The sequence below is a fragment of the Panicum virgatum genome, chromosome 3N (genome assembly GCF_016808335.1).
Source record: "Panicum virgatum strain AP13 chromosome 3N, P.virgatum_v5, whole genome shotgun sequence".
NCBI lineage: Eukaryota > Viridiplantae > Streptophyta > Magnoliopsida > Poales > Poaceae > Panicum > Panicum virgatum.
Genome location: NC_053147.1, coordinates 51,386,781 through 51,399,987, shown reverse-complemented (window position 1 = coordinate 51,399,987; position 13,207 = coordinate 51,386,781). Strand labels below are relative to the sequence as shown.

General features: G+C 46.3%; 1 protein-coding gene across 1 annotated transcript; it reads right to left on the bottom strand.

Annotated features, from left to right (window-relative positions):
- Nucleotides 1-11,393: 11,393 nt before the first annotated feature.
- Nucleotides 11,394-12,731, bottom strand: LOC120667869 (putative cyclin-dependent kinase F-2). Its single transcript, XM_039947859.1, has one exon. It carries the CDS (start codon nucleotides 12,729-12,731, stop codon nucleotides 11,394-11,396), a length of 1,338 nt encoding a protein of 445 aa, XP_039803793.1.
- Nucleotides 12,732-13,207: the final 476 nt, after the last annotated feature.

Below are 13,207 nucleotides of genomic sequence, written 5' to 3'. Positions count from 1 at the left end.
TCTCTTTTGGACTTGATTTAACCCTCCAATCATCAAAGATTCCAAAGGTCGCGGTCTGAAAAGCGTTTCTGGACTCTGTTCTTCCTAGCACCGGATGAACCGACGCTTTGAAGTTGTCTGCGTCGGTTCAACCGGTGAGTAGGCTGCTCTGTGTTAGGGTTTTGGCGTTTTCACTCGTTACACTGACGTGTAGAAATTTCTGAGCATCGGTTTAACCGGTGTTTAGTGTGATTCATTTTGCAGTGTCTCTGGACAACTGTACCGGTGTTCGAATTTTCGTTACGTCGGTTTAACCGGTGCCTGGAATCTCAAGTTTGTGGTCTCTCTGGATAACTGCACCGGCGTTAGTGTTTGATTTTGCCGGATCACCCGGTGTGTAACACCGGTTGAACCGATGCAGTTCAAACCCATCCGTCAGATCTACCGGTGCTCACTTCTTGACTGCTGCCGGCTCTGTTCGTCGGTTGAACCGACGCCTTTCAAACTCAAGCGTCGGATTAACCGGTGAGTCATACCGTGCTATTTCTCACACTGCTTTTCGGTGATTGCTTCCGCGTTGGATCTTGTTTGTTCCTAGGGCTTTCTTGTGTTGGTGTAGCTCCTCCATAGCTACTTCACACTGTGCCTAGAACTCTAGGGTTGGGTGTGTACTTCGGGACTAAGCCGATCTTTCTGTTTGCAAGAATTTTTAATCGGTTCTCATTCACCCCCCTCTGGTCGCCCCTTCGGCCCCTCAATTGTCACGCTCCTGCGTACATTCTGGACATAGGGGAATAGAATGTTAAAATAATATAACACTGCAGGAATAAACTTCTCTGCTGCATTTGATAAGGTGTAACTTTCATACAATCAAACGTATTCTCTTGTTAAGTGAAAGAAACAGTACACAAGTCGGTAAGTACATTTGCCAGATAATAGTTTACAAAATCTACAGAGATAAACACAAATCTATAATTTAAGCTGCTCCTTCTATATATGAATTGTTGAATCCTTTGTGCTTTTATCCGATCTCCATTTGGGACAGACTAATCTGGATTCGTAGGGAAGTAACAATATCAGATTAGACCTCAAACTGATCTGCAGAGAGAATGAAGTAATTGGAATAAGAGATATGGGAGAAGAGGTAGAAAAAATATTGAATTAGATTATAATAATATGCATACGAAAGGTGCTCTCACCATTCAAGATAAACATACCCATGTCCCATCTATATAACATGACGCAAGCACCTAGATCTCAAACGCCCTTGTCTCCCATATGTATCTATGCATGTCGCTCCTCTCGAACGAGACATCCGGCCGACCGGGCTGCATCAGCAGACTAGTAGTTAATGAGGAAAGTGATGCAGATCAGACTCCCGATTCCTGACGCAGTGAGTCTAGAATTGGACACCTGCAGTTGCAGTGAAAGCGGTGGACGTCGTCCTCCTTGCAACGATGGCGCCGGCCAGTGCCCACTACAACGATACTGCTGGGTCGATCTTCAACTTGCACGAGCGGCGGCGGCGGCAGCCAGATCTGTAATCGTAGCTCGGTTGTTTGTCTTGCGCGGTGGCTTTCAGATCTGTCGTGTGTTAATAACTGAGAGAGGGTCAGTGGTAACCACCACATTTTATCCTCGACGTGGACAGTGGGCTTATCCTGGAGTCTCGCTACCTAGTTACCAACGGGATACAGGGAACTGTCGGCCAATTCTAACCATTGTCGACCGTATTTATTATAACCGTTGGTTACTATGGAAACAGTTGGCCATTTTATCAAATTTCCAAGGGTACTTTGTTGCACAGTCGGCCAATACCAAACTGTCGGCAAATAATAGTGTTCCCAAGGGGTGCTCGGCAAATTCATAGAACTCTCGCCTAAAGTTAGGATTCAGTAGTGATAGACCGCATGCTTACATTAATAAGCAATACTCTAGTATCCCACGGGGAGCCCCAACCCTTCGAATCATAGATATTGCGCTAGAACAAATATTCGGAACCGATGTTGTAGCACTAGATTTACTCATCTAATCATGCAAGGTATATGATACTAGCATAAACTAATTAATAGATATTGAAAGGACCGGTGGCGCGCTCTAGCCTAAGAGGGGGAGGGGGTGAATTAGGCAAACTAAAAACTTAGACCTATGGCTCCAACTATTTGCACAATATTAAGCTAAAATATGCTATCTAGATGTGCAACTATGGTTGTTCTAATGTGAAACCCCTATCCCAAAAGAGTTTAGCAACCTATAGCCTTTCCTATCAAGAAACTACTCTATGAAAGTAAAGGCACACACATTCCTAGTATGAAATGCGGAAGCTTAAATAGCGGTATAGGAGAAAGCAAACTCTCGACGCGGGTGTTTATCCCGTGATTCGGTTAGCCACAAAGGCACACCTACATCCACGTTGTTGTAGCACTCACTAAGAGTATTTCTACTCGGCCACCAAGTCTCTTCCGTGAACACAATCACGGTCACCTTGGCCCCGGGTTCCACTAAGGAGCTTCTCCACAAAGGATGGGGGTCTCCATGTCCGCCGCACAAAGTTGTCGTCGACGCTTCACACCAAGTCAGAGGGTCGATGACGTGCCGGCGAGCCTTCAAAGCTCCAAGGTGCCGGCGCACCGAAATCTTCTTTTGGTTCACTTAAGAACCACAGCACAAAGGCTCAAGGCCTTGCATTCTCACTCACTAAGAGCTAATCCTTTACACAACACTCTCAAAGTGTGCTAAGGGCTAAGGATATGATCACTATGCTCTTGTATGGCCTCACAACACTCAACTAGCCGTTGGCCACTTTCTCTCCTGCTGACGTCATTACACCGGTGCTTTACTCCGATGCATCACCGGTTCAACCGGTGCTGAAGGATCTTCTCCTGGGCGCTTGACATCGTCTCTGGAACATAGTATGCCAAATGCACCGATGCCTATCGTGATGCCGTCGGTTCAACCGGTGCCTTACATGACCTTCACTTGAGCTTCAGAGACGCTCAGACTTGCATCAAACACCAGGGCGTCGGATCTTCCGACAACCATCGGATGCACCGATGCTTAGGCATCGGTTCTTCCGGTGCTACTGATTCCTGCAGAACTCGTCCAATTCAGCGTTTCTTTGAGTTCTTTCTTCGTGTTTTGCTTTGCATGGCCTTTTTACTTTGTATCGGGGATCTAGAAATGTTCTCTTAACAAAACCATTAGTCTCATTGATTGCGTTGTCATTCGATCACCAAAATCACTTGAAATGGCATAAATGGTGCCATGTTCGTTACAATCTCCCCTTTTTTGGTGATTGATGACAACACAATCAAAGCAAGCATAATATTTGCAAAAATTGACAAATTTAACCGCTTGATACCAATTGAAACCAATTGAAACCACTTACACTTGCTTGGATGCTTGCCATCATCCAATGATGACTTGGTCTCCCCCTAAAACCATGATTCCCCCTTTGATTCTCCCCTTTTTTCGCTACTTCTCCCTCATGACTTTGATTCACTTGGCATGTCTCCTTCTTTGGAATATACTTTTCCTTCTTAGGAAAACATCTCTCCCCCTTTGTTGGAAAACATGCCTTGCTTTGATCCATATTTCTCCCCCTTCGGAATCAAATCACCTAAAAGATCTTGCACCTAAAAGGTCTTGCAAAGCAATATAGCTCAAGAGAAGATTAGTAGCCTAGGGAGTTAGTTTCATGACTCATGATCCAATGATATGATATCAATGAAGATACCAATTTAAAAAATCACTACGGTGGATCACAAAATCACGAAACTAGCATGACATGAGCTAAGCTCTCCATAAGTATGTGCACAAAATGATAATGTGAAAATCAAGTGCACAACTAGATATTATAACTAGAGAGCTTAGATCATATCCTGCACGGAGGTAGCTCTAAAATAAATAGAATATGACAAGAATACCAATTGAATGAATTTAGAACCTTGCATACCTCCGGGGGAAATTTGTTTACCTTGCATGTATCAATTTGAAAGTGACTTGCAAATGATACCAAATGAAGTTGAATACCAATTGAAAGTTTTTGAGGTCAAAGATACTTGATACACCAAGGTTAAGCAAATGTATGAGCACATAGCCTATGAATTTAGATATGAGCATTTAAGTTCAATAGAGCATGGCTCAATATGCATGAAAGCACAATTTATCTAATCACTCTTATAGAGTTGTTTGTTCACATTGATCGTGAGAAACATTCTATTGGAGTGTTAACTCCATCGTGAGACTACAAAAGATAAACTTGGAAACATGTTAGTTTCAAAATCACAAACCATAGGATGAACTCCCCCTAAATGTGTGCATTTAGTGTTTGAATCACCAAGCAAATGTATGCACATTGATTTTGACACAATTAGGAAGTTTACCCTATAGCTTGTGTTCATGGGACACATATGAAATACATACCTCATGAGATGCATGTACCATGAAGGGTAACCTTGTGTAGCTTTCTACACACTTATCAAACCATGTAGATTGCTCATGGGTTAGAATCATGACACAAGCAACACACCATATATAGCACTAGGAGATGCAATGTATGCAAACAACATAGCAAAAAAGCAATGGAGCTACATGATACTTGAATTGAAATCTAGCTACCATTACCTTATGGAGGACTTGGGCAACAAAAGTCCAAGTTGTGAGCTTAGCTTCTTTGGCTTGAACCTTCACTTCAACTTGTAAGCTAAGCATCCAAATCCCCCGAAGCCATTCTTGGGCTTCAAGTCTCCTTTGGAACCCACACCACTTGAGACCGCTTCATATTGGTGATGATGTCCTTGGGCACCCAAATGGAGTGGTTCCAAATCCTTTCCTTCTTCCCAACCTTGTGAGCAACCACCTTGCCATTGGTCTTCTTTTTGATCACATAGGAGGTGATATTGCTCTTGTTCCTCCGGTTGGGCTTGGTGTAGATGAGAGAACTCTTGATTGTAAGCTTGTTCTTGTTCTTCTCATCCGAAAGCTTCTTCCTTGTTTGAGGACATTTGTTGGATTTGTGGCCTTCTTTGTGGCACTTTGAGCAAGTCACGGTGGACCCCTTCTCAAGCTCTTCACCATGTTTTCACGGTTATCTTGAGAAGGTTGGACATTTCTCTCAATGTCTTTGCCTTTCAATCTATACAAGTCCTTCATGAGCCTTTCCACTTCTTGCTTGAGCTCATCATTCTCCTTGGCAATGAGATCATCACATGATTCTACAACAACATTCTCATTGCATTTCTCATTGCAAGGGTTAGAGCAAGAATCATTAATTAAATCAATGCAAGAAGTTGAAGCATCTACCCTAGAGATAGGAATTGCACAAGGGATAGTTTGCTTCATTTCCAAAGAGTCATTAGTATCATTAATGCTCTCAAATTTTAATTTGAGCTCTTCATGCTCCTTGCTAAGCAATTTGAATTTGCACATTAAATCTTCAAAATTTGTAACAAAAGAAGCATTTAGATCTTTGAGAGCACTAAGGTTTTTAATTTCTTTTGATTGTTTCTTAATGACTTTTTGGTGCTCATGAACAAGGACAAGAAGTTCATCAATTGAAGGAGAGTCGGAGTCATCATCACTTACATCGCTAACCATACCTTTGGCCATAAAGCAAGTGTTGGATGATGATCCCATGCGGGTGGTGAATTTCATGTTTGATTCATCACTTGAACTTGCACTTGATTCTTCACCACCGCTAACCCATTCACCAAATATGTCAAATGATTCATGATTGGGCTTCTTCTCCTTCTGTTGCTTGTTCTTCTTGAACTTCTTCTCAAGCTTCATAAGTTGATGGTGAGGCTCACCTTTGAGGAAGACCACATACCCCATGGAGTTGATTTCCTTCAGGCATTTGTTCATCTTCTTTACTTGCTTGTAAAGTTAGGGGTTCATTGGCTCTTGATCATCACTTGAGGAGCTTTGGCATGCCTTCTCTTCTTACTCTTCACTTGAGCTACCTTTGATGGTCATCTTCTTCAACTTTTTGACTTGCTTGCATTCAAGTGCACTATGTGTTGGTGAAGAAGGTGGCGCTCTTGGCTTGATATCATGACATAGCTCACGGGCGATCACCTTGTTAAGGACTTGATTTGGTGATATTGTGTTGATATCTTTCTCATATAGAATTGTGGTCACCAAATCATAGTCCGGCCTTCGGAGTGAGTGAAGGATCTAGCGAATAAGTTCCAAATCTTCAATTTTCTTCACATCTAAAGAGTTAATCTCATTCACAAGAATATTCAACCGTGAGTACATAGTTTCGGCATTTTCATGATCAAGTTGGTTGAAGCTATTAAGTTTATCAACGAGAACATGATATCTTTCATTTGCAACATCTTTTGTGCCTTCATGGTTCTCACTAATAGTTTTCCATAAAACTTTAGTATTTTCGCAAGCAAACACACGGTTGAACACATTTTTACCAAGAGAGTTTAAAATAGCACACTTGGCTATCGCATCATATTGTTTCTCTTGTTGACTATTGCTCTTAGTTCCTTCACTTGTTACTCTCCAAACATTTAGGCCCTTAGCTTGGAGGTGTAATTGCATCAAAATCTTCCATCGTTGGAAGCCCGTGCCATCGAAACGTGGAGGAGGTCCTAGAGAATCTATCCTTTCCCCTAAAAGAGCTAACTCACTAGGCGGTGAAGCCTAACTGATCAAGTGAGCCGGTAAACACAAATTGCCAATGCAATTGGCTTTCTTTGTGATAGAAGTGAGTCCCGGCTCTGATACCAATTGAAAGGACCGGTGGCGCGCTCTAGCCTAAGAGGGGGAGGGGGTGAATTATGCAAACTAAAAACTTAGACCTATGGATCCAACTATTTGCACAATATTAAACTAAAACATGCTATCTAGATGTGCAACTATGGTTGTTCTAGTATGAAACTCATATCCCAAAAGAGTTTAGCAACCTATAGCCTTTCCTATCAAGAAACTACTCTATGAAAGTAAAGGCACACAAATTGCTAGTATGAAATGCGGAAGCTTAAAGAGCGGGATAGGAGAAAGCAAACTCTCGACGCGGGTTTTTATCCCGTGGTTCGGTTAGCCACAAAGGCACACCTACATCCACGTTGTTGTAGCACTCACTAAGAGTATTGCTACTCGGCCACCAAGTCTCTTCCGTGAACACAATCACGGTCACCTTGGCCCCGGGTTCCACTAAGGAGCTTCTCCACAAAGGATGGGGGTCTCCACGTCCCCCGCACAAAGTTGTCGTCGCCGCTCCACACCAAGTCGGAGGGTCGATGACGCGCCGGCGAGCCTTCAAAGCTCCAAGGTGCCGGCACACCGAAATTTTCTTTTGGTTCACTTAAGAACCACAGCACAAAGGCTCAAGGCCTTGCAATCTCACTAACTAAGAGCTAATCCTTTACACAACACTCTCAAAGTATGCTAAGGGCTAAGGATATGATCACTATGCTCTTGTATGGCTTGGAGGTGTTCATGAGTATGTGTGGGAAGTCCAGCAACTCCAGCAATCTTCAAATGACCGGGGGATGCCATATATATAGGCCTCCAAGTCGTGGAGCCGTTGCTCCAACGGTCAGCAAAAATCTGCGTACCATCGGATGAACCGATGCCTCTGCCTGGGATAGCGTCGGTTCATCCGGTCAATCTCAGACCCGAAGTAGCCGTTGAGCTTCTGACGCACTGTCTGCGACCCCACCAGTTTAACCGATGACATGGCGTCGGTTCAACCGGCCACTCACAGCACTCAACTAGCTGTTGGCCTCTTTCTCTCCTGCTGACGTCATTACACCGGTGCTTTGCTCCGATGCATCACCGGTTCAACCGGTGCTGAAGGATCTTCTCCTGGGCGCTTGACATCGTCTCTGGAACATAGTATACCCAATGCACCGATGCCTGTCGTGATGCCGTCGGTTCAACCGGTGCCTCACATGATCTTCACTTGAGCTTCAGAGACGCTCAGACTTGCATCAAACACCAGGGCGTCGGATCTTCCGACAACCATCGGATGCACCGAAGCTTAGGCATCGGTTCTTCCAGTGCTACTGATTTCTGCAGAACTCGTCCAATTCAGTGTTTCTTTGAGTTCTTTCTTCGTGTTTTGCTTTGCATGGCCTTTTTATTTTATCCCTGGGATCTAGAAATGTTCTCTTAACAAAACCATTAGTCCCATTGATTGCGTTGTCATTCGATCACCAAAATCACTCGAAATGGCATAAATGGTGCCATGTTCGTTACAGATATACGTCTGACTAAGGAGAATATGAGCCATGCATAAGTAAAGATAAAGAAGCTAACTCTATTGGAGATATTCCAGTGTTACAAAGAGAGAACAAAGTACTAAAGCAAGAGAGAAGTGAAAATGAGTAACTGTTGTGTGTCTCTAAATGGAGCCTCCCTCTCATATTTATAGCATTTTTGTAGGTTAGTTGTGGCCCGTAAATTAGCTTAGTGCCGGTGTAGTACTGCCTTTGACAGCAACCAGGAGTCGCTACGCGTCGGCCGGAGGTGAGCAGCCTCACCTCATATTCGGCCGACCAAAGTCAGTGTGGTTGGTAGTTGGACCATCTTGTCTACCGTGCCCAAACAACTTTATATCGGTGTGATTATCTTTGTGGGCCCTTTGATCCATGAAACTTGAGGTAGCGATGCATAATTTGTCGGGGTTTTTGCCTCTTGCCACCTTGAGCGTGTTTTCTGTATAAATCTGATCGATTCCCTATATGCCACTACTAAAATCTAGGGGATATCTGGAAAAATATTATTCTGAACTAAAATGTGCGCAAGAAATGTTAGCTCTCCTTTAGAGTGTATTCTACTTTATTTTCTGATGATATTGATGAGTGATTTTGGTAATTAACGACAGTCTACAGGTGCACAACCAGTGCGAGGCAGAGAAGCTGTCCTGGAGCTTGACCCTATATATATAATTGTGGCTGGGGCAAGGAGGCTTTGCTAATTTTATGCATTTCAGCATGAGGGAATAATGGCTTCAGTAGAATGTATATATAATTTGAAAATGGCTAAGCTTCAACTACCCGTAGATATAGAAACTATAACTTGGATTTTGGTATATACCTACCAAGTTATAATTGCAGGTACATCCTAAAGTTCGTTTTGTGATGTACCACCCTCCAAAATAATGTGTAAACTGTCCAAGTTCAGTGAGCTTGCACATTTAGGCTTTGTTCGGTTGCAAGGGGATCGAAGAGGATTAGAGACGATTGAAGAGGATTAGATGGATTGAATCACCAACAAGTTGTAAGGAAAAGCAATTTTGTTTCCGGAGGACATCCCTCATTTTTGTAAGGAAAAGCATGGCAAACAGAAATTTAGCTTATCCCATTTCAAGAAAAATGTCCATTTTTTTGTAGGATTTAATTGTGTAGATAGAAACTCTTCCCTACTTCAGTTAAACATGCATTCTGCAGGACGAAATTTGCTGAAGGTGTAAAGATGGCTTAGTTTGGTACGTATAAAGTTTGAAACCGAAGTAGGGCAACAGTGTCCAGCATTGAAGAAATAAAGGGGATCTTCAAAACGGCAATACATTTTTCTGCACTGCACAGTGCATATAAAGGCAGCATGTGAGCTTGTACAATTTGGTACGGCTATAGGAACGTTGGTGAAATTTGTGGCTGGAACTGGAAGAGTACCCTCAGTTTCATTTGAAAATCAATCTAGCGGGCAGCAACAATTTTGGCTGATATTCGATTCAAATGTGCAATGGAAAAGCCGGCCTTTTCCACTGAAAATCAAACCAATAATGTTAGTTCAATTTTTTGGTAAATTAAAAAATAATGTGGAAACTATTCAAGGCGTCGTCAGCTACCCTTCGTCGCCTATATAGACAGGCCAAACCTCACTCTCGAGTCTCGTCTTCTTCACAACATCGATCAGGCTACCAATGCTATATCGCATTCAAACGCCATGGTGAGCTCCGACCACCAGATGAGCCTCCACATCCTCCTGCTGCCGTTCCCTGTCCAGGGCCACACCAACCCGCTGTTCCAGTTCGGCAAGCGCCTCGCCTCCCACAGGGGCGTCCGGTGCACCCTCGCGGCGATCCGCTTCGTGGCTAGCTCCACCACGCCGGCCCCCGGTGCGTAGCAGCTCCTCCGTCCACGTCGCGGTCTTCTCCGACGGCTGCGACGGCGGCGGCCCCGGCGGGCCCTACTTCGAGCGGCTCGCGTCCGCGGGTTCCGAGACGCTGGACGCGCTCCTCGTCTCGGAGGCGCGCGGCGGAGCACGGCCGCCCCGTGCACGTCGTGGTGTACGACGCGTACGTTCCTGCCGTGGGCGCAGCGCGTGGCGCGGCGTTCCTCACGCAGACTTGCGCGTGGCGCAGAAGCAGATAAGAGTGAGGTGTGGCCGGGCTCTATATAGTATATATAGACGAATATATATGTATAGATGAAGCCTTGAAGAGTTTCCACTCTTTGAATTTTTTCGAAAGGGGCAGCACCCAAATTTCATTACCTTTTGGTAATGAAATTCCCAAGTGGTTCTGGTTCTTACTCCACGTGGAGTAAAAGGACATCACAGACAGAGGTACTGACAACAACAAAGGGCTGCCGAAAGGGGTGCAAAACGTAAAGTAATAACAGCCACAACAGGGCGAGAGGGGGTGAAACTAGTTGGGTTGAAAACGGTCGGGATAACCCCGTTATCGTTTTCACTTTTACATTTTAATACGAAAACGATATCAAAAACTGAATAGTCGAACACGGAAACGAATACGGATTTACGGAATATCGAAAACGAACCAATTCGAACGGGTATGTGTCGAAAACGAACAGTCTACGGAAAGCAAATTGGAAACACACCGACCCGTACGATACACAATCATTCAACAAACCAGACATGAGTAAATGAAAACAATAGACAAATAACAATAACACAAGTAATTGTAAACTATGTTAATAATTCACAACCTCACAAACAAGTTCACAACCACACATAGTAGTGCAATATATAGTCGCTACTCACAACCCCGCACTCAGATAGAAGATTTAACAAATTCATAGCCATAGCCACATACATTAGTAAAAACGGGGGTGGGTGACCCCCCGACCCGCCCCTGCAAATGCATTTTTAGGGGCTGCTCTCGTGCCCGCCACTGCAAACTGTCATTTTTAGCTGCGAAAAGCAGGGGCGGTTGCGCCGTCCGCTCTTAAAAATGCATTTTCGCCCGCCTCTAAAAACCCTAAAAACCCTTTCTGCAGTAGTGAGGTTTTGTGGTTTGTAATTTGCTTCCTGTTTATCCCTCAAAGTTTGTAAAGGGCCGGATATATCTCTTTGATATATAGGCTGGGATATTATTTTCAATATTCCTTTATCTAAAAAAGGTAGCAGTTCAGGTCATAGTATTAGTATCACTTCACATGATAGCTGATCAGAGAGTATCAAAGGTCATGCTGTACGCTGTTTAGCATTTACATGATCAAGTTCAACAGAGCCTTCGGCCTAAGCAATCCTAGCGCCCGTCCGACACATGCCACGACATGCGACCACACCGTCGTGGCCATGGCAGCGCCGGCCTTCGAAACAGCGGGAGCAGCAGCAGGGATGAAGACAGGATCATCGTCAACGTTGTCGGTGAACCACCGGCACCGGAGTGCGGCCGCCGCAGTCAGTCGCTTCTTGGGATCACAGGTCAGGAGCCCTTGGAGCACCTCGAATCCGCCCTTGGAAAGAAGCTCCTCCGGGAACAGGCCGCGGAGCCTGTTGCGGTGCCCCACCCGTCGCTGCCGCGCCCTCCACCGCTGCACCTCGTCGGCCAGCTCCGGGCTGGGCTTCAGTGACTGCCACGCCCTCTTGCCCGGCAGGCCGAGCACTTCGAAGATCCGGCAGAGCTGGCCCTTCATGTCGTCGTCCTCTACCCCTGGGAACAGCAAGTCATCGGCGATGAGGTCCGCCATGACGCAGCCGAGTGACCACGAGTCCACGAGCGTGTCGTGGTCCGGGTTCTCCAGCAACGCCTCCGGCGCCATGTAAGCTATCGTCCCGATCACCTGGTACGGTGGGTCCTGCTCGCCCACGTACTTGGCTCCCCCGAAATTGCAGATCTTCAGGGCGCCGCCGTCGCCGACGAGGATGTTCAGGGGCTTGATGTCCCGGTGCACGATCCCGTGCCTGTGCATCGCTTCGGCGCCGGCGAGCAGCTGCCGCATCATGCGGCGCACGTTGGCCTCCGGGAACGGCCCGTCCCGCCCCATGACGTCGCAGAGGGTCGTCGGCCCGACGAAGTCCATGACGAGGGAGTAGTCCCTCGTGCCCGGCGCGCGCGCCACGCCGTGGAGGCCGACGTGCGAGGGCTCGCCCTGGCAGGCCGCCATGAAGCAGGCCTCCCGCAGGAGGTCGCAGACGCCGTCGTCTTGGTCGTCGTCGTCGCTGCTCTTTATTAGAGACTTCACGGCGACGACCTGGCCCGTGGCGCGGTGGCGCGCCTTTGCGACGACGCCGAAGCCGCCCTCGCCGAGCCGGCAGACCTCCTCGTACCGGCAGGCGCTGCCCATGAGCCGCTTCCGCCGACCGGTCCTCGGCCTCCCCTCGGCGGCCGTCGCGGCGACGTCGTCGATCATGGCGGAGATGGCGGCAGCGCGCCTGGCGATGATGGGTGTCCCCGCGTCGCGAAGCTCCTCGATCATGTCGCAGACGGCCGCGAGCCGGTCGCCGACGGCGCTCGTCTCCCTCGCGGCGACAAGCTCGGCACCGGCGGAGCCGACTTCTTCCGCGGTGGCGGTGGACTTAGCGGGCGCAACGGCGTACATGTTGGCAGCAGATGCTGGAGAAACTGGAGCGTGTTTGGAGAAGATGGATCGATTAGAGAGGGATCTCTCTCGGACGTTTTATATCGAGGAAGATCGTCCATCCATGCTGCTGAGATCAACAGCATATACAGTTCGGATCGGAGTCGGAAAACCGTATCGGACTTGCGTCAATTTCCGACGCCCCTTTTTTTCTTTAAAAATATACTTCGAGTAGCAGGTTGACATCGTCCATCCATGTTGCCACATGCAACTTCCTCCCTCGCTGTTCCTGTTTAAGCTCCCTTCCTAGGCTACACCAAAACGACGCTATTTTCAGGACCGCGTATAAACACTTAGGCGCTGTTTGGTTCCTTTCAATTTGAGAAACTGAAATCTACTAGGCTATTTGGTTTAGAATTTGAAATCCCACCACTTTCCATAGTTTAGATATAAGTCTATCCTAAATTTATAGGGTGAGACATGGAAATTAATTCTAT